The sequence below is a fragment of the Plectropomus leopardus genome, chromosome 1 (genome assembly GCF_008729295.1).
Source record: "Plectropomus leopardus isolate mb chromosome 1, YSFRI_Pleo_2.0, whole genome shotgun sequence".
Classification (NCBI taxonomy): Eukaryota; Metazoa; Chordata; class Actinopteri; order Perciformes; family Serranidae; genus Plectropomus; species Plectropomus leopardus.
This window is the reverse complement of record NC_056463.1, coordinates 36,438,957-36,463,827: the sequence shown is the minus strand read 5'-3', so window position 1 is coordinate 36,463,827 and position 24,871 is coordinate 36,438,957. Positions and strand designations below refer to the sequence as shown.

Here is a 24,871-nt window from a genome sequence, read left to right as displayed (position 1 = left end):
GGCGGTCCAATCTGATTCTTCTGCCAGTTTGACTTACAAAAATCACCACTTCATGAGTCCTTGTGGTTGCTCTAATCAAATGGATTAGAGCAGAGTGAACGGTTTACATGCTGTGAAAAAGAAAACCACCTGAGGAAACAGGCACACAGTTCGAACAGTTGGTGAAAACAAATTTTACAATCAAAGTCTTCTTTTTAATTGAAGGTCTTGGCCTACTTCAGATTTTACAGCACAGACGAGACAAATAAAATCAGTTAAGACTGGAGAATATGCAAGAACTGTCTCATGCATGTAAATAACATGGGCAAAACAACACACATACAAAGCCACCCTATTTGCAAACAGCTTATGCTACCACAACTGTAATTCTGCCTACAATGAAAACAATGTTTAAAGCAAAGTTTCCTTGTTTTCCTTAAAACTCCAGAACTGTTGTAGGGGTATTTGTTCTTCTTCAGTCACACAGACATTGTGATGTATAGTAGACGATTGTCTCACATTGCAGTATTGCAGAATGGCTGTTTTGTGATACTGTACTTATTGTGGGCAACGTATCATGATAGTGTTATATGGTTAGCAAGTCCAGCTCTAGACAGAGGTTACACTAGGCAGGTTTGTATTACAGATTTGCGTAAAACTTCGGTCTCAGTCTCTTCCTCTGCCAACACATCCAAAGCCAGGTTTTTTAGGATGTCATGTGATTCTTTTTTGTACATCATGTGACCTATAAATGTAGAAAAAAGTATTTGCATTGCAATTTTGCAAAATATGGCTTTTCAGAATCGCCTAAAATAATACCTCATGCAAGTGTAAAAACATTTTTTTTTGTTTTGTTTTTTCAAAAGACGTGCCTAATGGCATATTTTATATTCATAATTTCAATTTGTGCAATTTGAGGGTTAATGAAAATGGGCCTTCTGTCTTGAATCTCTTCCCCACAGAGGGCAGCAATTCAACTGCTTTTGAAACAAGCTGCAACCTCCGAGGCTGAAAAATAAAGCTTATGTGGAAGTGCCAAAAAAGTGCAGGTCATCAAATGGCTACTTGGGGCTTGCTTCAAAATAGTCAGTCCTCATAGAACCCCATGTTAAAATCCCCAACTTTACAGCAGATATAAACATGTTTACAGCCTGGTACAAAAACTGGTTTTGGTCTCTATAGTTAATTTTAAACATTCATTACAACTATACAGGGAGTGCATTTCTATATAACATACCTTTTTATGTTTTATTAAGGCCCAAAGTTACACAAATATAAGGGCGGGGCAGCTTGTTGCAGTCTCTGAGTCAGATCCACCCCTCGATTCTCCAAAGCTATAACTTCTCCTTCAAATATGGTCACATCTGTCGCCACAAAACCAAAATGGTGGTGGCTACCCCATTTCAGGAGGTGATGTTGCTAAATCAGTCAATAAAAGTCAGTTTACAAAAGATGTTGACTATTATTATCATTGATATTGTATACTAAAGTTGTAGCAAAGCCTCAGAAATATTCAAAAATATTTCAAGGACATTATCAGTTAGTAATAGGAAGGTGCTTGTAGATGGCTGCTTTTATAGGAGAGGAGGAGTTTTCTGTTATTAAATGAAAAATCTCATGTGACCTCCAATTTGTTTCTGCTTCTTGATTTTTTACTAGGTTTACCTCATTAATCATTTTCTTTAGAACGTCAGAATACCAGGGCCTCTGTACTGCTTGAGCAACTATTCCTGTACTGCTAAAACAACCGTACAAGTTGTGGTATTACCCTACAATAATCAGTGGATAATTTCACTTTTGAGTTCTACATAATACCTTTCTGCTTCAGTTGTGGGTCTCGAAAACCTACAGTGTTGTATTTGCATAGTGCCTCATTATTAGCACTTCAGTGTCACACAACTACGTGGCATGCAGTTTTTCCCCATTTCACATTTATAATCATAAGCACAACAACCCTGCCAGACCTGACTCCCAGCTTTAATGTGTAATTGTCAAGTGTTTTTTTGTTGCCAGCATCATCAGTACATTTCTTAGGTTGAGCACATTTCAAGCTGCACACACAGGCTGCCATGCCTGACATCCATGACTCATTATTGTGAAAGTATAATTGTCTTTTAACTTTAGACTCTTTGTGACGACTGTCAAGAAAAGCACAGAGATTACAGTTGGAATCATTACTTCTTTCCATTGTACTAAAAGAAACCTTCAATCACTGAGTCAAAGAGAGAAGGGGAACATTCTCATATCTGGTTTGTTCATACCAACATGGAGACACAGGTTTTCTAAAACTTCACTTTAGTAGCACATTGTGTTCTTGTTGTAATTAGAGTATATGTGGTGTGCAGGATTCGGAATAGTATGGAATGGGCTGTACATTTTTTTGTATACATAGTTCATACAAAGCATTCCTGTCACAGTCAGGAATTAAAGAACTGATTGAATTCACACAAAAGCAGACAAATCTGAAAGCTTTTCATACCGCAGCAGCCAGGTAGTGCAGAAACTGACACTTTTGATTTCAGCACTTTCTCGAAAATGCTGATGAAGAGCGAAAGGCCAAAAGTGCAGAGAGCCATTCGTTTCCATCAGACAGCTCCTTTGCATTAAAAAGTAGCGAGATTTATTTCCGTGAGCCTGCACTTCTTTATGCCTCCCTTCTCTCTCATGGCTCCATCGCTGTACCTGTCAACAATTTTTCAGCTCATTTAATTTTCTCAATCCTCCCTCTTTTAATGTGCTTCTTATTTATTTAGAATGCTAATTTATGTGCTTTCAGACCTCAGATAGACCTTTGATAACAATGCTGTGTTTTATAGACTAAATTAAGTTTAACCACATTGGAACAGCTTCACTAAGTCCTCCCTCCACTAAAGACAGTTTGGTTGTCCTATTTAAATATAATGTTCTTTAATGGCTTGAGGGAACATCCTGAAGTCCAAGCATCAGCATGAAAGAACAGCATTTTTACCTACTGTCTGTTTGTCCCAGGGTTCCCATAGATCCTTAAAATGTTTTAAAAGGCATTGAATTCATTCATCTAAAAAAAGACCTACTTGTCATTATACTGACTTAAAGTAATCATTAAAAGGTCTTAAAAATGCTCAGACATGGAAAGTAGGATTTTATGAATTGTTCTTTTTCTGTTATTGCGTTGTGAAATCTCAAAATAATTGTTAACATCTGTTGTTTCTTTTGTTAAATAATTTAATACATTCCTTTTCTTAAACTTGAAAGGGATTCCAAGCAGTGGAATCTCAAATGCAGATTGAAAAACACAAAATTGCCAAGAAGAAAGGCCTGAAATGCCAGATATATCCAACTTCTGTTGGTAAACCAAAAATAAACTTTAATAATAATATAATGTGTTCATTGTCTTCCATGTTTTCCACTTTCAAAAAAGGGTTATTTTCTCAACATTCGATGTAGATAATACAACTTTTCACTGGATAAAAAGGTAATGTTTTATGTTACAATAAACATTTGGGCATTAGAAAATTGGTCTTAGACTTGATGTCGAGTGACATTACAAATGTTCAAAAAAAGTCTTAAGTCTACCTTGCCTTTGTCTACAGGAACCCCGGTTTGTCCTTCAAAAATGATACAGGCACACACGTACACACACATCATCAGATATTTCCCAAATGTTATCAGTTTGCTGCTTTACTTACACAAAAAGTTTATGGTAAGAGGAAATGTGACCAGGTGAAACATTAAAAAAAAAAAAAGAAATTAATACCCAACACTGCTTGATATGTGTTCTCTCTGTGTCCCCCTCTCGATCCAGGATGAAGTATATCTGGACTGGCCACATGTGTGCAGTCGCGGCCTACGGTGTGTTTGGAAAGGAGTTGTGGACTCTTGTTCTCAACACTTTCAGCTGCAACACTAAAGTTCTGGTACGTGCTCACAACAACTGCACATCTAGCACACACATCATTTTTTGACATTTTTACATGTGACATATTTTTTTTGAAAACTACGTTCAATTAACAGAATAGTTGTTTCATCAAGCACATTTTATTTTAAAGCTTCAGTTATCAGTATTCCATATATATTTGCCTCCATGCTGGCAATAGCTGTGGCCGTAGGCATTATGTTTTTGGGTTGTCCTTCCCTTTCTTGTGAGTGCAACATCTCAAGAACGCCTTGAAGGAACATCTTCAAACGTCCACTTGGACTCAAAGATAGAATAATTAGAATTTGGTGGTCAAAGATAACTTTTAACTCATTCCTGCCTTATTCTCTTGAACGCAATGTCTAAAGAACACATTGAGGGAATGCCAACAAATTTGGCACAAAGGTCCTCTTGGACTCAATAACAAACTGAATTGATTGTGGTAGTCAAAGGTCAAGGTCACTGTGACCTCATGTCCGTGCCATTCTCATGAACTCAAGAAACCCTTGAGTGAATTTCAGATGTGGCACAAACATCCACTTGGACTCAAGAATGAACCTCTTACAATCTGGTGGTCTAAGGTCAAAGCCACTGTCCTCATGTCTGTCTGATTCTTGTGAGCTTGATATCTCAGAAAGGTCTGGATGGAATTTTCTTAGATTTGGCACAAACGTTCATTTGGACTTGAGAATGGACTGCTTAGATTTTGGTGGTCCACACTATTTCTCTTGCCCACTTTAAATAGTCCAGTTTAACATCAGTTCTGTGTTGCTGATCACTGGATATTCACACTAAGGCATTCACTGTTCAAGTACCTCACACAAATGTTTTGAGCATTTGGAAAGAGATTTTTCTTTCCTCAGTTTGTTAACCAGATTCCGTCTGGTCAAGGGATTGGATTGAGCACCTTCCAATCAGAAACCAGCTTCTATAAGCTTCATTTCATACACATTTCAAGTGTATAGCTTGGCCAACTATGTTTAAGTCTTCCTGATCCAGCGGAAGTAGCTGTTTTTGAAGAGTACTAAATGATCTTTCAATACAAACACAATGTTTGTGTTTCAGTAACAGTAATGTTTTTTTTTTCAGTATCTTAGTAGTAGCTATAGAACCGTGCTGTCATTAAAAAAAAAAAAAAAACACCAAACACATTTGAGCAGAGGTAGCTAACATTGTGCCCCTAAGCGCGTGGTCGCCGCAGGGAGCCAGTGAGTCACCCTCGGGGCACTTTCTAAAAATAACTGAAACACTTGCACGTCCTTGTTAAATCAAAGCTTAGTGCAGCCATATACTAACATTTATGGTAAATACATTCAAACTGCCCAGACTGAGGGTAGCATCTACATGCTAACCCCAGATTTCTGAAAACAACTGTAAGATTTTATATTTCATGTTTTAAATTATAATTTTAGGTTATTAAAGAAACAAGGTGAGCAAATGTTCGAGGTAATGTTGGAGAACTGACTAGTACTTAGCTGCACCACTGAGTTGCTTTATTTAGTGTTTTTACCCATTTAAATCTCTGAGACCATTTGTTTTTGGAGAGGAAAAGACATGGATAATCCAGCCCTCAAAAAAAAAATGAAAATGATAATTACATTTGAGTTGAGGACATTTCCGACTACACATACACACACAAAATCAAGCATTTTTACTGTATTAATCTAGACATATTCCGAAGTAAAAGTCTCATAAATGTAATATTGTAAGATTATTGTAAGATTAGCAAAGCAATAATTAAACTTGCATGTTTAAATATATAATGTGTGTTTTCCCATGATCACATGGTAAAACATTATTAATAATAATTGTGAGGAATACTTAAGGGAAATCCATGAACAGAGACAGACATGCTTGTAATATTTGTAGCCTATTTAATGCATAAAAGTCTTTATTTAAAGTTAAACCAAGCAAATTTTGTTATTTAAACAGATTATATCAACAAAAATTAGCCCTCCAGGTGGCTCTTAGTCTTTAAAAAGGTTGCCCCCCCCTGCTTTAAAGCATCAGTGTGGAGCAGCCTTACAAGACCTTTAAATGAAATGTTCTTATTGTTCAGATCAGGAAATATGTGAACAAAGATAAAGTGAACATGACTAAGCTCAAAACGCATTGAGGTTCTAGTGACAATCAACATCATATCCATCATCAGTCTCCAGTGAGCTTGACACTGATCTGAACTGTAACAGCACTATTGTGAGACAGTCTTAAAAGATGTCCTTTTTTGCCTCTTTTCTGTGATTTGCTGCTTTGACCTGAAGCTGAATTGTCACACAGCCTTATGAGCAGTTGCTTTTGACTCCGCAGCCTGCACTCTGGCCAGGTGATAACATTGCCAGTGAGGCCACTAGGTGTCAGTGTGGTCATAACATGACAACAGCAGGGATCAGATAAGACGTGAGCAGTGCTGCTCTGTCTGTCGGTTATCACTGTGTTATCTCATTCTTCCCTCGTCTTCATTTTGAGGTATAACTCTGACTCTCTCACTTTCTCCATTTGATTCTCTCATTTCATTATAGCTGTTTTCTGTCTCATTCCGCAGTTAAGGCTCGTCAGATACGCAGTTCCACTGTTGATGATCGGTTGCCTGTATTACAAGGTATGCCATCTTCTAGGTGGGTTATGTTCATCATTTTATTGTTGGTTTTAGTGCAGAAACGCTTGTAAAAACTGTGTGCGACGATATGAGAAAAGGAAAATACCTGAAATGGAAGTTATGGAAGAAAATGATAAGCAGTTGGATCATAACAGAAATAATTCATTTTTCCCTTTAAAGAGTCTAAATTGTTGTCACACACTCTATTATATTCAGCGAGGTAATACGGTGTTAATCAAGATCTATCACTAAGTTTGATGCTGTGCTTTATGGCCTTAATGAACGCTAAAACAGGCTTTACATCACCTGTCTCTGTTTGTCTCCCGCTAGTTCTGGCCCAAGCTGATGGAAGAGTTATCAGAACTGAGGGAGTTTTATGATCCAGACACTGTGGAGCTCATGACCTGGATTAGGTACACACATACAAACACCCACACTCACAGATCCAGAGCACTCATCAAATTGAAGCAAATCTGATTAGCTTGTTTCCGCAGATAAAGTTTCACTTTGTCTGATGCCCTTGATTAGTCTGTGTGTGTATGCGAGCATGCGTGTTTACATGTGTATCGGCGCTTGTTTGCGGGGGAGTCTGCCCGATGAGTGATGAGAGCCGATGGGTCTCCATGAATAAGACTCGCGGGTGCTGGAAAGGACCCAGCTGTTGGCAGAGCTACACCCACCTCGGGGTCTCGGCGGCCGGGCTTTCGATCAAGAGCGTCACCGCGATGGGATCAGAGATTGGGCTGTGATTTGGAACAGCTCTGTACTGCGGCTGCAGCGTGTGTGTAGTTTTGTGTTTGCACATCTGTGTGTGTCTGGATGTGAGGCGTGGGGCTTAGCAGTCTATAGTGCATACCATATAACAGCAGCTACAATGTCTGGCCAAGGACACATCACATCACATTCAGTCCGTCCTCCCATTTTTCCTGTCGCTTTTCTCTTGTATACTCCATTCAGACCAGCACAGGGAAGTGAGAATAGCTGAATTGATGCATGATCTGATGGGGTTAACGGGTATCATTCCTCCGTCAGACCTGTTTTGATCATTGGTCTGCACTGTGAATAGGCGTAGTAAGCTCAAAAGTCAACTTACTTATCAGTTAACAAGAAAGCAATTAATGTCCAACAGCAGATATTATCCACTGTGATTTATCCCCTTTACCATGTGCAACCACCACACGAATCAATCAATCATTTCTTCATCCTATGGAAGTGTTACAAGGTGCAACTTCATTGAAATGTGATCCCATTGTCCATCTAACTTGTAAACTGTAATTTAGTCCCTTTTGTGTCTTCTTCCATTGTTGGCTGCCACTTCCATTACTGTCCATGTTTTTCTGGATGGTTCTGGTAATCCATGGTGTCTGGTTGAGGAATGATTCAATTGTCTACATATCCCGACCCCAACAAGACAGTTGCATGGTTGCTCCTCTCAAACATGGGTAGTGCCTCTCTGCGGCCGCCTCTGAAGTTTCAAACTTGATGGCATGGAAATGGGGTTGAAACTCAAACGATTTTTGAGCTTAGAATATTTGATAATATGTACTGGTCCCAAAGGTCAAACATGGACTTCCCATGGTTTTTTTTTTTGTTTATATTTGATTTTGATCTGAGTTATAATATAAATGCATATTTTATTTTCTTGCTTCTATGTTACTCATAAAAATTAAAAAATATATGAAATAATGATCACCCAAAAGACTTGATGAGACCATCTTGTGATGGGATCATTCCAGTCGTGATGCAGCAATTCGCAACTTAAAACAAATGTGGTCCAGCTGCATTAAGGTGGGTATCCAGTGTCCCCTTTCTTACTTCCTACCCCCATACATCTGTCCTACTTGCTTGGATCACACCCACCTTCAAACTCCTCAACTCTCTCAACTACATACTGTACCTGTCAGGTTCTCTGACTGCATCTTGTGTGGCTGTGGCGCTATCACATTGACAAAATCTGTCCGCACACAGACAAACAGATATGAAAACACCTTGCAATACTCAAAACTGCCTTTATGGTTGTTTCCACTATTAAAAGTTTCACCTAGACCACATTCCACCATGATAACACACACACACACACACACACACACACACACACACACACAGCTGTCATAACTGTGTCATGGCTGGTAAAAGTTATTGGGGTTCATATGAAAGGCCTATATTATATGAAGGCAGAAATGCCAGAAAATATGCCGTAAAAAGTCTGGATTGTTTGCACCAGTGAAAACTGTTACATACTTGTTGTCTTTGCAGTTTGCTGTGTGAAATGAGTGAAGAATGATGTGTTTAACCTGCTTTGTGCAGCAGACATATGTGAATGTGTAGATTGCACAGGATTATATAATTTATGTTTAGTTTTGAATAGGAAGCCTTTTGTGAATGTTTGCCTTTATGCACTCAGAGTCCTCAGTCGTACACACAAAGCATTCATGTCCCACCCAAACACACTGAGTCTGGATCAGCTTACAGGGCTTTCAACAGCTTTTACAAATGGTTTGCTAATAGCCATTATTTTCAACCAAAGTAAAAATCTTAAACTTTTTTGGGGGGAAAAAAATCCTCTGTCACTGTTTCCATGTTTTCTTTCGTGTTATACTCGTCAGGATGTTTAGACAACATTTTGATGATTGGCCAAAACTCTCCATCAAAACAAAATGCTGATTCAAAAGCTTAAAAGGGCAAAATCAGAACCAGTTAAGATTTAAGTCTTTCCCATAGATGATCACTGTAGTTCACGTCCATACTGAATTAGTCATAATTGAAAGCTCATTATTTCCATCCCATCATCATCAGCATGATGACACTGAGTGGACCAGATGTGATTTTAAAGAAATGGCCAATTTCGGTCTAATCCTATTAGACAGATAGTGGAGCAGAAGGAGGGGGAGAGGGAGATGGATAGGAAGACAGAGGAGGAGAGGTTGGGATTTTGAATGTATTTGTGTGTGTGACACGGGTTCCCTTCCCTCCGGAGCTAATCCCATTAGGCTGTGAGGATTAGGGGCTGCCTAGAGTTACCTTGGTTGGGGCTGAGAGCAGGGCGGAGCGCTAAGCTTCTTGCTGCTGCGCTAATTACATTCCAGATGAAAGTGTTGAGATGGGGTGGGGGGGTTCATGTTACGCTGTATTCTCCAGCGGAGGCTATTTAGTTTTACATGGACACATGATGAGAGAGTCTCAGACTGTGGCATAATAAGGGGCAGAACAAAGATTGGTACATGCATATAGAAGAGAGTATATTTCTGGGCCGACTGGCGTATTTATGTAAAGCTGCAGGGGACTCATTGCGGTAATTCTAGCTGCAGGGGATGTGTTGCGTGTATGAATCACATACGACTAATAAATTTTGCAGAAAAGGATTGAAAGTGGAAATGAAACACTGAACAATGTGACTGGTTCATTCAATTTTTCTATCTAGGTGAGATATGATTATACAATCACACTTGATATTCTCCTAGATTTGCAAGAAGTCTCAATAGTATTTCACTTTCTTGCCAGTAGGGGGCAGACATATTTCAGCAAATTAGTTGGTGGCATTACAAAAAATGGTTGTTTACTGGGAATAGGGATGGATACTGAAACCATTACTAAAGACCAGAGCATTGATACGCTCTGATGTTTCTTGTTTATTTAGGTTACATAAAAGTTATCTTTTACAATTTTTATCTCACCACTTTGTTTCTAATTTGCAACAAGATTAAGACATTAGTCTGGATTGCATTTTCACTCTTCAATCCAGATGAGACCTCTGTGTGTCGGAGCCCGCAGCCTGCTGCATGTGCAAGGGGCGGGGCAGGGTCAGGTCTGCCACTATAGCCACTTTTACACAGAGATCGCTATAGGGCTGTAACAAAGACCCTCCTTTATACCACCCCTTCATTTTTACACAGCTGTTTACAGCACTGTTCCTACCTACGTTCCAGTCTCAGAGGCAAGACCGCTCTGCCCCCTTCTTTCCGCGATCGGACATTAATACAGAATGGTGAGGCGGTCTAACAGCATGATTGTCTTAAACAGGCAGTGTAAAAATGCAGTTTCTGTCACACTCACACACAGGAGCCCTGCTCTCAGTGACTCACTCCAAAGCCTTATACTTCACAAGAGTTGTCGCCGACACCACTCGTTGCCACAAGTATGAGAGCTCTTTCGCATGTAAGGGCGAAAACACAAGTAAACTTCGCAAATCATCTTGCAAAAGTGCATCACATGCAGGTGAGAGATGCACAAGTTTTAACCATCTAGCTAGTCGTTCACCAACCATTACCCCATCCACCTCAGCCCTGAGGTTGCCATTAGTTGAAACCTGAGGAAAAACAGTGGTAGAGGTGGCTGTAAATTCAAGAAAATGTTTTAAAATTACCATACCTTATTTTCATACCTATACCCTTATTTTCTTTTTAATTTGAAACTTCCATACAAACAAAAAACAACTGACTTTCATCAGATAACAAAACATTTTGACATTTCTGTCAAAATGGAGGCATGAAGTTTCCATAATTTGTGGGTTTCTGTATTTACATCTTAATTCTCCTTCATGTCAGCTCAAGTTAACCTGAGAGGCAGCTGGATTAACAAGAATCAAGAGAGCACAGGAGAATCCAGCTCTGATTTGCATCGTAGCCTGAATAGCTCTACAGTAGAAACAGTATTGCCAAATCTCTACCAGTGGACACATTTCTACTGTCCCATATATGCCGTCATATTGCCCAACCCTATGCAGGAGGATCTTTGTTTGTTTTATTTTACTTCTTTCGTAATGAGGTAGCAATGTCCTTTACAAGGATAAAATCTTTTGAGTTTTTTCCCCAATACTTATTCCTAAAAAGACAATCTGAAATTAGAATTAGGATTCTGTTTAGGAAAGGATAGAGTTATAAATTTAAAAGATGAATTTTGAGATTGAATAAGGGTTATACTAGAGGTAAGACTACAAGAGCTAATGATACATGTCCTAGCCTCATGAGAATAACAGAATATGTGTGAAACAGGTTGGTGAGGAGATTATCATAAGGCCCAGAGGAATCAATCATGAGCCTGGACTTCACAGGTTTGAAGAACTGAGGGTGGCGTAGGTTAACGCGATAACAAGCGGTAGAGGTTCATCTTTGCACAACCATAATTCAAAAGTTTCCACTTGATAACAGCAGCGGCTCGACGGCTCAGCTGTGGCCTGATACTCCTTTCTAAATGGACAGTCAATAAATCAATAGCAATGCCTGGTTGTTCCACTGCCTCCAACTCTGAGTTATAGTTGTGAGTGTGCAGTTTTTAAAGTCACCAATATCGCTTCTGTCTGGCCCATGAGCCCAGCTTCTCTGCTCATCTATATCTTCAACCTTTTTTTGCACACTTGTGTTGCAAAAGCAGCCTTGTGTCGATCAACAAAGAAAAAATGAAGAAGTGCTTATTAGCAGCAGCTTCACCACTCTTCTGTCAGACATATGAACTCGATGCTGGGCTTGCAAGTCTTACATGTGCAGCATGAAGAGGAGCTGCTTAACACTTTGAAACCAGAGCAAATTGGCTTGATATCTTTCAAAAGCATGAGAAGAAGGCAGTGAGCAAGGAAAGAAGAAATGACCCAAAAATTAACAAAAAATTGGTAAAAAGTATAAGAAAAATACCAGAAAAATAGCAACAACAAAAAAAGCCACGCAAAAATACAACAAAGACATGACCTTGGAAAAAGTGCTTAAAAGTTATAAAAATTAAAAATTAAAAAAAATAAATGATAGCTATATTTTTCTCCTTAGTTTTTCTTTTTTTGCCTAGATATTTTTCCCTTTTTATAAATTATTTTCTAAATCTATGAAGTTCTTGCAAGTTGTGGAACATTTCTCATCAAATTGCTCAGGTTTCAGGTTTCAAAGGTTTAAATACTTGTGAGAGGTGTGAAAGCAGCACAAGAAAAGGGTTAAACTCAGGAACATGTTCAGTATAAACACACGCTTCTAAGACTGTCAGGGATCAGATAGCCACAGTCCACACTGCAGCGCACTGCAGGCTAGAACTGGACTCAGCAACAAAGCTTGTGACATTTCATAGTACAGATGAGAATCAGGAATGGGTTAAGTTGTATTTCGAATGTTGCTGCTGGAAAGATTTGTTTGATTTTGACCATATGAGCCAAAAATAGAAAACAAGTAGATCAATTTCTCTCCTCTTTTCTTGTTTTCTCCCCCCAAACGGCACTCATCATACATATTTCAGCAAATACAGAGGTCATCTGATAATATCAGTCCCTTGTGAATCTTTGAATCATTGAAGGATTCCTTGTTTTTCTCCTCCTGCTCCCCCCTCTCTTCTTCTGGGTCGAGATATACAGTCTGTGGTCGAGAATTATGAAGGCTGCGGTGAAAATTATTAATGAGAGCTTTGACAGCAGTTTTGCTGCAAATTCAGGAAGCTCATCTAGCTACTCAGCATGGAGAGCCATTCAGAGACGGAGCAGGCTGAAATGAAAGAGTCAGCATATTTGAGTGAAACACACTTTGTTTATCACACAAGTTCTCACGCTTAAGCACGAAAATAGGTCATTTGTCAGGGCCTTCTAGAAGACCTTTATGGCCATTACAAAAATGACTCTGCTGACATTTTCTGATAGCAATATGGAGTCCCAACATTGACAAAACGTAGCAAACAGTAATTAGACAAGTCCAAAATATGTATGAATACATCAGTGAGTAATATTGTTGGTTAAATAATTTAAATGGAGTGTTAACAAGAATACACATTACCCTTTATCTCCAATCACTTTGTTAAAAAAACCCTTTTTTCCCCTTTCCACCAATCAGTTGATAATATGAATTAAAACTAAATATATTGTACTGTTTTATTTATCTTTCACTTTTCCCCTCAACTTCTTAGTTTTCCATTATTTTGGCCTTGACACATATTAAATCTATGTTTATTCCTCATTGTAATGTATCCATGCATGTCCAGAGCAGTGATTGGTCTGGTTTTGCATGCCTAGTTGAGAGAACCATGTGGCTAATGAGCTTAAAGGAATACATCAACCAGCAAATGACCTTTTGTATATCAGCTGCTTTCCCTGTGTGATTGTGAATTTATGACGCAGCTTTATTGTTCTTGCATGCCTCAAATGAACAAAGAATACAAAAACTGAATTAGATTGGATTAGATCTTTATTTGTCCAGAATGTGGAAGATTGTCTTTGGCTTCACAAAAACACGATGACATGGATTACAAACAAAACAACATTTAAAAACAAAGAGATTAAGAGAGCGCTTAAAGAAAATAAAGACATCACCACCATTAGCATTGTTCATTAATAGAAAACATTATTTAAAAAAAAAAAAAGAGAAAAAAGTTAAAAATGTTAACATTATCATTTCATGAACTGACATACAGGACAGTATTCAAAAATTAAAGTTTCATTCCATATAATTTCACCATTTGCGCACTTAAAACGAAACCCTCATTTAATCCAGTGGTATGTTTAATGCTTCCATATCGACAGTACTGAACTGAAAGTGAAACTTGATTTATGCTCTTTTCAAAGCCAGACTCCATTGATGAAAACAGCATTGTTACCTTGCTGAACACGCAAGCTACTGGTCTACTGCTGTCTCAATTGGTAGTTTGTTTGTGTTGTTGTTTAACTTTGTATGTAAAATGACTGTTTTTTTTCAGTGGAGTTTGGCTTTGAGGAGAGCTTCGATAGGTTTCACTTGTGGTTCAGTTCAGAAAGTTCCGAGCATACAACTGGATAAATGAGACTTGGATTACACTGCATGAGTTGTTTCAATTTGTAAACTGGAGTGTGTCTATGGAGCCACAACTGAAATCTGATGGATGGCCATCCAAGGTTCCTCCAAATTATGATTGGCTGTCTGCCCAGTCAGTTTGAACTTTTTGATGAATGAACTAAATTTTTGTTTATAGGTGCAATTCTGTCTTAAACCTGAGAGGCAGTAATGTTCCAGAATAATGTCTAGCCTGCTAAGAAGCCACAGAAGAGGAAGCTGTTTTGATTTGGAGTGAAAATGTGGAGGGATTTTTTATTTAACATATTTGGTGTCACACTGATGTGTTATGATTTTTTAGGTCTAGTAGATTAAAGTAGGTATGGGTAGTGGAGACAAAATTGGTAAGTTAATGCTATGCTGACAAGTGTGCCCGCAGCAGCGCTCATACTTAATGTCACCCCTGCAAAAGTCAGTGCCCCACTTAGGCCACCCTAGTAATAATAGTCTGGACATGACACTGTTTGTGAACAAATGTTCTGATACAGTTTTGCTGCAGCTAGACCCCTGTGGCTTCAATTTATCATGAATTTTCTCTGTTTTTGGATTCTTAGCTCACCGTGCAGGCATGTAACAGGGTGGATAATTGCTACACAAAATGTCATTTGGGGCTTGAGTATTACTTTAACTTGAAAACAACGGCAGCTAAACACGATAAGAACCAGCCTTTTCAGCTAACATTACCTATTGTTAATGCTGAAGCTATTTTTTCTTTATTGAAACCACAGCAGCCAGTGTAGGTAATGTTAATCTTGTATATATTGTATAAAGCTGTAGCAACACAGTAAACTTTTTGAACAGTAGCTTAAGCTTTTTAGCAAACTGTTTTGGGTTTTTTATAATATTCTGTCTCTGCCTTCTGCCATTACTGACAGAGAATACTCATTTTAAAAAATGCGTATTGTTACTGATCAGATTGACCAGTCCTGTCAGTGTTCTGCTGCCCGCTGTCTCGATACGTTAAGCTCCTAACTCACATTAGGTCCCCAGATAATTCTAGTGCATTCAAAATCAAGCTCATTACTCTCTCTGCAGCTCAGACTTGTTTTGTACATCTGTCTCGTGTCCATTTGTCTGTCCAGTTAAAACAAATTACCTTATCCATTCTTGGGAAACATGCCACGACTCATCTGAAAAAAAAATCTTTCTGTAAAAATCCATTTTTCGCCTCTCTCTGTGAAACTGTATCCTCACCATTTTTTAACACTGTCTGCTCGCTCTTTGTCTGCCTCGCTCTCTCGCTCTCTCGCTCCCTTAATTGTCTTCCTGTCGTCCCGCTCTTTGTCGTGTTTTAAATTGTCTGAATTAGCAGCATTTTGCCTAATCCTTAAATGGGGAAAGTGCGGCACTGTGTGTGTGTGTTTGTGTGTGTGTGTGTGTGTGTGTGTGTGTGTGTGTGTGTGTGTGTGTGTGTGTGACATTTTAACTCAGAGATAGTCAGAAGGGGAGAGAGAGAGAGATGTCCTTGATCGAACTACATACCCCTCAATCAGAAGTGAGCCTTCAGTAGAAAATCTATGGCCTGGCACATTTTTAATAACTCTTCCAGTTAGGGTTGGGCCAGTGTGAAAATTTTCAAACCAGTTTGATATTAAGCCAAACACCGGACTGGGCCAGTTTACCAGGTTTCCAGCTTGACTCAGCAGGGGCGGCTGTGGCTCACAGGTAGAGCGGGTCGTCCTCTAATCAAAAGGTCAGCGGTTAGGCATCCTCCAGGCAACATGTCGAAGTATCCTTGGGCAAGATACTCAACCTCAAGTTGCTCCCGATGCTATGAGTGCGTGTGAATGGTTACTGAGTAGCAGGTGGTACCATGTATGGTCGCCTCAGTCACCAATATGTGAATGTAAGTGTGAATGGGTGAATGTGACATGTAGTGTGAAGGTGCTTTGAGTGGTCAAAAAGACAGAAAAGTGCTATACAAGTGCAGTCCATTTACCTTTTAGCAGCCGCTTTTCAGAGGACGTCTGACTATTGTACAGCATCGTGTAACACCAAAGCTCTCTCACTCTGCACTGAACCCATTAAAAATACAATCTTACGAGATGTAAACACACCACATAGCTATCAGCTGTGCGCTTCAGATCAGGCTGGAGACATAACCACTAAAGAGATGAGTGGATAGCCGACTTGCTATCTTCCTACATTTGTAATGTTACTTTTTCTATTAGAAAACACATGTTTAATATTGTGATATTGATTGCAAATTACATACAAGATAGCAATCGGTGAGTAACGTATTTTTAGCGATGGTCACTTACCTCAGCAGAAACTTTCAGCTTCCCGGAGATCTCCCTCCATCTCTAACCCATTTGAACTTCATGAGTCAGCAGAGCTCCTTGACAACACCTTGTTAGACAGCTAACAAAGTTGTAAATTGGGCATAACATAGTCATTTTGTGACTACAGGTTTATCAGTTTTGATGGCAAATGCTGGCTTGCTCTTAAACATCTCAACTCTTTAAGACCACCCTTTCAAACATTTAAAAACCATTGACCGTGACATTTTAAAAGATTTTTTTTGTATTTTAATTGTATTATTTATTAGGGGTAGGGGGGGTTGACACAGCATAGTATCATGATATTTTGTGGTGCAGTATTGTATCAACACAAGAATGTGAAGTATTAAAGAATGTTTAGGTATAAATTATTTATATTGGAAACAGAAATTAATTTTTTTGTAGTCCACAAGAGTAATAAAATCCATTGCTTTTCAGTCCACAAGATATATTTGCCGCAAAAAAAAAGAAAAATAAATTGGCCCGTTTAGTTGGCACCTTGGCAACTTTAGTGCATTTATGAACAAACAGGGTTCTTACGGTCATGGAAATGTTATTTTGTTATGTTATGTTATCAAAGTTATGGAAAAGTAATAGAAAAGTAACATTACTGCAAATATATTTTCTGTAGCATTCAACATAATGTAGCTCAAATATGCATCAGTGGTTTCTTTACTTTCTCTCCACATTGCGTCTCTCCCTGCATGTGTGCCAGCTAGCTGGAATCATGTTTCAATAGAGTTTGAATCTGATATAACTCAAGCCATGCAAGTAGGGGAAAAAAGTATTATAGGTCATTGAAAAATCATGGAAAAGTTTTGAACTATCCATCAAAATGTGTGGAAACCCTGAACATATTAGGCTATTATGTTAATCACATTGTCATATACAAATGCAATTTTAGTTGGATTTAGCCTGTGATGTAAGCTACTTTTTCAAATTGCCAAAATGTGTCATAATGATAGATGCCAGTTCAGTCGGTTTGCATAAAATCAAACTGGTTAAGCTCTTGCACCTGACTGGACTGGCAAAACTGGAAATGGACCAAACCAAAAAAGTCTTGACAGTTAGTCTTACAGATTGTGAACTTTCCATCTAACTAGTGAATATATGTACATGGGTCTAATTGCATGCTTTATCAAAGTAGAGCTTTTTAATGTGGTATCTATTTCATCTGTTGTCTTTAGGACATGTTTGCTAAAAAGGGAGATCATATCTACTGAACCTATATTCATATGTATTATTTTTTTGGAATTTAGCTATTTTAAACATTCCAGTCCAGTCTTGATTATGTGGAGCACTGCTGTCTCAGTGCCAGCACTGCTGGCAACAGCAAAAGCTACAGACATTCACTCAATACTCAGGTAATGTCATTATTTCATTTGTATAATGTCAGTCGTATAAGTTGATGAATGAATGAACTAAACTTGGAGGTAATGGAAGTGACTGTCTGGGATGCATTGAGTGATTAAATTCACACAATCAAAGACAGATGACAGGCAGAAATGGAAATGATCCACTTCTACTACAGGTCAGAGGGCCAAAACATCAACCCACACATCCACCAGAGAGTACAGAGTGCATATGTGCACATCCACTCGAGCAAATGCTTTTATCTCTTACATATGGCTTGTGGCTAGTCATTACTGTGCCACACACACACACACACACACACACACACACACACACACACAGCATACAGTAGGATATATGCAGCAGCCTGTGCTTAGGATTTCTGTATAGCTGGACTTTAATATCTATAATGATGTGTTTGCATGTATGAGCTCTGCTTATTATTGGGTCTGAGGCTCCCTCTTCTCCACTCTCTGTAAATTTGAGTGTTTACATATGTAAAAAAAAAAAAATTCTGTGTAATGGTTTACTGGATGTGATGCTGGATGTATATTATTGCATGACCTCTGTTGGTAGAATGATTTGAATCTGAAATTTGTCGCTCGTGACTACACTCACTGTAACTAAGGGTGCTCTGATCAGAATTCTGGGTGCTGATCAGTGATTGCTGGAGTTTGCTGGAGATTGCAGTATTGGCCAGTTCCAATCACAGATAACAAGGTCTATTTAAATCATTTCACAGGCTTTGTGCAGTCATAGAAAACCTGGAAAAGTTATGGAATTTGATAATAGCAAATTCCAGGCCTGGAAAAGTTTTGGAAAACAAAATATACCATCAGAGTTTTTGAGTGGTCACGGAATTTTGTTTCACAAATCTGTATAAGAACACATGACGTGTTCAAGGACAATTTAAAAATCCAACAATTTAATTTCTGTTCTTACAGTTTCTGGCTGTGATAATGGTGCTATTTTGAGTGATTTTTAAAGAAAACATACCTTCCAAACCTGCGGGCCTGCTGGTTCACAAGGCAATCAAGCCTCGTCATGATGGAGAGAAAGTTGACAACAAGGTGTGTAGATTATCTTGAGTAACCAGGTTAAGATTTCTGTTTCTTGCTTGCCTCACAAAGAGCATATCTTGTTTTTATGTCAATTTCTTCATTAGTAAAACAGGGGTGAGGTATGTGTCATTGCTGCTTTTACAGACAGCTAAAATCAGTCTTGTAAAACCACACAGGACTGATGTCTCCAATCAGCTGTTTGATTAAAATGAAGAAAAAGGTCAGCCAGTCTTCCTGTCACATAATAGTTACACCTGAGGGTCAGAGTGTTCAGTATTCTTGATTATTTCGACCAGCGTTGTCAATCGTAGCTCTGTTCTCTCTGCAGGCACAAGTTTACATTAAACATGACCCCAAGGTTAACATTACAAGTAAAAGTTGCGTGTGTGTACGTGTGTTTTCCTAATAGAGGCCAATTAAAGTCAAGGTTGGTTACCACAAACGGATTAAGTTGCAAACACATACACGGCAAGTTGTCATAAAGCTTGTTAACATGCCAAATGCTCGCATGGTTTGCCCTCATACCCGCAGTCTTTTCTACAGTAACTGTACAGCTTTCGTCATCTCTTTGTGATTTAATTTGTCTGTACAAAGAATGTTTTTGTACTTGGTCCTGGTGGAGATAGCTGCTGTCCTTGAAGCCACATCTCTGAAAGAAACTTTTAAATGCCATCAATATGTCCCAATTATTGCAGCAAATGCAGAAAACAAAAGAATGCAGACTGAATAATAAAGCCAGAAAAAAACTAAAGCAAAATTCAATCAAACTTTTCTAATGACTGCATGCACCTATGAATACCCTCCAAACCTTTTCATCTTCTTCAAACCTCAAACCATCGTTTTGGGGTAGATTTTTTTTGTCCATTTCCCTCTTCTCTCTCTCTTGTTTTAACCTCACTCACAAAGCTCTAAAACACACTGTTCATCAAAAGACTTGTTATGGTTTATATTATCTATGTATTTACAGCAGTGAATGATGTGTCCTTCTGTCTCCCTTCTCTCTCTGTTGCTCCACAGCACAAAGACCCCTAAGCGGGCCGTATTTGCAGGCAGCATGCAGCTGCTGGCTGGCATCAAGCTGTGCACAGGCAGAGTCCTCACCAACCACCCCCATTATGAAGATAAAGAGCTGCGGGAGAGGACCAAACAGGTACTGTAGGCTGCACCATACTGTCAGACATACACAGGGGTGTGGAAACAACCAGAGGGACTGTGAGATAACACAAACACAATAAATAGAAAATTTCAACTCCGAAGTAAATACTAGATGATAATTACTGTGTCAGCTATACAAGTGAGTCATGTTGATTTGAATGCCATTTCAAGCTTAAAGGGAATCATAGTCATAGCTTCAATTAGGGGCATGGGGGTTAGTAGTAGTGGTGTGGTTAGTGTGTAGGGTTGTAGAGTGTGCGTTGTTGTGGGAGGTAATTGTTCTTGTCCTAACTGAGGGAATGTGTAAATTTAGTGTTCAGAAGGAACTGCTGGAGAATAAATGTGTCAGATGGGTTATTTGGGCATAATGTGCATTTTTCTAATTCTATGTATTCCATAAACCATCCTTTGTATTTGGTAATATGAATATTATGTTGGATTTTAATAGTGATTTGCATAAGATTTGGATATCAGTATTAATTCCATGTAAAGAGTATTCAGCACCAAACATCCTACATTTGAACGTTTTTTTAAAAAATCCTATTTTTGTGTAGAGCTGCGTGCAGGTAGGAGTGGACAAAATATCAAATATACTCCTAGTATCTCAGTTTGTTCCACCTCCGATATATAAAATGGCTATATGGAAGAACATTGAGTATAAGTAAAAATTGTCATGTTCCTTATAAATAACCGGCGTTTCGGTTCTCTCGCTCACTCCTGCAGCTCTTGGCCTCTCACAGACACACACATACAAAGCAGGGCCTTTGCAGAGCTCCAGACGGTAACTATTTCATTGCTTTTTGCGACTATGAGATATGCAGATACTGTTAATATATGAACTGGGGCGCTGATAGTTTGTTTCCTGCTTACAGTGAATTAATCATCAAGTTTAATGGCCCTGCGTTAACAGTCTAACTTAATTTGTGGTAGTGGCGGTAGTGTGAGCAGGGGAGGTGTGTGTTTGCAGAGCTTCGATTGCGACTATTTAGTCACATTTTGCAACCATGGAGCAGGTGCGATTTGGAAATATTTGGAGATACTTGCAGTATCAGTTTAACTTTGTAGTTATGCTAAAATCCAGCTGTTGACAGGAAGTTCCAAGTGCACAGCAAAAACATCAACATTTCTGGCCCAAGATGAGTCTGGTCCTTCAAAATAAAAGCACCGTAGGTCCCACTTTAATTTATTTAATTATAACAATACTTTTTAAAATTTCATCATAAAAGTACTTTATTTAACTCTCTTATAACGGTATTTTATTAAATGTTATTAGTGTATTGAACTTTATTATATGGCAGTAGCTACTTTATTTAACTTTATTGTAACTGCAGTTCATTCAATCATTTTGTATTTTAGTAGTTAACATTAGTTTAGAGGACATTTAAAGATAATGTGTATCCGACATAGCCTTACAATATCGCAACATTTTAAAGCCATATTGCCCACCCCTACGTACAGGGTATTGCTTCCCTCAGCCCCCTTCTTTGATATCATGAGGTTAATTTTGGTTTAAATATTTATTTTCTGTCATAAATTGAACATGACAAATATATTGTAGAACAGGCATCACCAACTGCCAGACCTATTCAACTAAAATTCCAGTTACTAAAATTTTCTCCCAGCAAGGTCCGATACCTAAAATCATTATCACAATTGAACATTTTACTTCAATCACCATATATAAACGATTATTTGGCTTTTTCCTTTTTTTCTGTTGTTTGTTTTTAGCCCTCATAGTTCACTGACAGTTTCATTTGACCATGGTGTGTTGGAGTGTAATAGACATGTAATTTATTATTTTTAAACTTTAAGCGTTATATAAAAATGAAAAGCTCCATTTTAAACAAACTTCAGGTACATTGAATTACATTGTGCTGATAATAGGTCAACCTCTCCTGACTGCAGGACTCTGACTTGAACCTCTGTGAATCCTCTGTGAAATGTCTGTGTTATTAATCATTTTACTCAGGAAAAAAAAAACAAATTTTGAGTAGGCCTACTTCTCCTATAGCTGCCAACAGCCTGCCAACATTCCCAGTTAGAGAAAGGGTGAAAATAAGGTCATGTGCTTGTGGCCCCAGGCCCCCAAAACATTACATCTGCCCCTGGTAATAATAATGAGAGCTTAGCACGTGCGGCTGGATGAGACACGGAGTGATGCGTCCTGGTGTTTTTAAATAATTCCATCCAAAGTCGAATTAAACCTGAAACTAACACAAAGTAGTCTGTAGATGACACTTTCCACCTCCACCTCTGCAAATCTGGCTGTTTCAGACACTTTGGTGCTGTGAGGAGAAGCTCTGTCCTGTTTTTCTGTCTCACTGCGCTGCTGTCGGACCATCAGCCGTTTTATCCGCAATAATGAAACGCTGTGGAAGCACATTCGATTCGGTTGTCAGACACTCAGCTGTTCTAGAGTCAAAGCCGTTCACTGCATTTGGTTCGTTGTGGCTCTATTCTTAATATCATTGGCTGTTCGTTTGTCTGTCAAAACATGGCTGGAATGCGTCCTATCCACATTCTATCGACTACGTCTCATATTTCAATCGAGAAAAAAGTTATTTCATGATTGATATCGTTATCATTTTATTGCCCAGCCCTAATGAGACTGTTTTTTTTTTATTTGGCTTTTTTTTGACAGGATAGGGTAGTGTAAAAAGGGAAAAGAGAGGGATTAAGATTGAACCCACAGCCACTTTCCTAGTGTATGGGGCTCCTGCTTGACCTGGTGAACTATTGGGCACCCCTCCTAATGGGTTTAATGACAGAGCGCAGCCATTACCGTGTTAGTGTGTGACACAAAATCACACTTAATGAACTGAAAGAGAACCTTTTCATACAGTCTAAAGCAGCCATAGACAGTACGTATTCATTCAATAATAGATAAACCACATTAAATGTTCATTTTTGACACTGATATAAACACAACTAACTGTTTGTGACTCTCCTCCTGCCTGTGCATCATGTCCTCACAGACAGGCAAAGTGAGTTTTGAAGTCAGTGATACAAAAAACGTGATGCTTTGCATTTTAGAGCTGAAAAATGGCTCTCACTCGCCATTCATTAACAATGTGACCATGCTGGAGTAGGAGAAGAGTATGGTAGGGATTTAGGGGGTGTTTTGACCACCAGAATAGGGTTTCTATCTTTTGGCTGCAATGTTGTGTCGTCAAGCATTCAGCGGACAAGTCTCTTTCCTGATGACTGATGTGTGACAGCTCTGACTGCCAAGGTTGCCATGATTTCCACTAGTTTTCCTCCAGACCCCCTCCTTTCTGCTCCTGTCTCTATATTCATGGTGTCAGTGGAAAACCACGACTTTTCACTCAAGGTAAAACACTCTCAGCTCAAGCACATGCGCTTTACCTCCACCTGACTGTGAAGTGCTCAGAGTAAGGATGCCACTGTGTGGAAATTTTTCCACCAGTTGAAGTCGCGCCAACACAGGTGTTACTGATAAAACTTAACTTTTTACAAGAAAAGATATTCGTGTATGTGACTTAATATTTGTAGAGCCTTTACTTCAATCTTTAATGTTGATCTTTAGATCTTCCTTTACTTTGGACAAAACATAATGCTAAAGTTATTGGGTGGAGCCTCCATCTTCCTCTTCATCTCCCTCCTCTCGCATTGGGTGCACTCTCTCCTCGAATATGACCACTTCATATTTTGTCATCCTCTTGGACGCTGCAACATTCAGGTCGTAGCCACCCTGATAGTGTGGGTCAATGAATGTCGCCTTGCGCCTAAGGTCCCGCTGCTGCTACTCAGAGGAGACACCTTCAGTTAATAATTGTAGCATCCATCCTCTGAGTAAGTATTGATAGCACGCTTTAGTAGGTTTCTGATTTGATGAGGGCAGTGATTTGGGGAAAAGAACGAAATGGGTTTGATGTTTTTTTTCAAAGCAAAATGGTGGTTGGCAGGTAAAGAAGTGTAATTGAACAAGAACATTTTCATTCCTTAGTTTATGAAAAAACTGTTTTTTTTTATTCATGTCATTGTTTATCATTCAAATTTGCAATGACGTGAGACTGCAAACTTAAAAATCTGTAAAAAATACTTTGTGAACTTTGTGACATGTAAGTTACATCAAACTGATGTAACATACAAACTGATAACGCACTGAAACTTGTGGTAACTACAAGAGTGTTAAAGTGTAGATACAGATCATTTGATGCTTCTTTTCTTTGTTGCCATTTCTTGTAGTTACATAAAACCATAAGCTATTGTTTCTGTCTCTGGAATCAAAGCCTTTTCCCAGAATTTGAGTTTTAATGGCAGAGGATCAGTATTATATGACTGCATCCCCTCATTCATCCGTCTCACTCAGTGCCAGTGTCGTGCATGAGAGACAAGGGACTTGTCTGCAGATGGGGGCCAGTGACCTGCAGTGACTGTGTGAATGAATATGGCGATCAGAAGAAGTACTTAGAACAATGTGCATCCATTAAGTCGGACTGAATAGTTAGGTGGGGAAAATGGAGCCTTAAAATGCTGTGCTCCAGTAAGGAGAAATAAATGGTGAGTGCTTCTTAGTAATGTACGTGAGACATGCTGCACAAGAGCTTTGTTTTTGCAAAGGGCTTTCATTAATGGAAAAAAAACACTCTCTAAATCAAACCGAGTAAATGATCAGTTGATTCTGTTTATTTTACTTATGCTGTTGTTTTTTAATATACTGCATCCAAACTGTTTTCAAATTTTTTTGTGAATTCTCTTCACATCCAAGATTGACTGGATTGTAGGAATTAAAAATATGAAACTTGACATCCAAAAAGTCT

The 24,871-nt window shown here is 38.7% G+C and overlaps 1 protein-coding gene across 4 annotated transcripts in view; it reads left to right on the top strand.

The window, feature by feature from the left end:
* dpy19l3 (dpy-19 like C-mannosyltransferase 3) overlaps positions 1 to 24,871 on the top strand; it is a 79,963-nt gene that overhangs the window by 46,222 nt on the left and 8,870 nt on the right. For all 4 annotated transcript variants that reach the window (XM_042484505.1, XM_042484517.1, XM_042484496.1 and 1 more), the window contains 4 exons: positions 3,764 to 3,875; positions 6,417 to 6,473; positions 6,801 to 6,883; positions 19,950 to 20,082. In XM_042484505.1, coding sequence (XP_042340439.1) covers positions 3,764 to 3,875; positions 6,417 to 6,473; positions 6,801 to 6,883; positions 19,950 to 20,082 — 385 coding nt within the window. The remainder of the gene's footprint in view (positions 1 to 3,763; positions 3,876 to 6,416; positions 6,474 to 6,800; positions 6,884 to 19,949; positions 20,083 to 24,871) is intronic.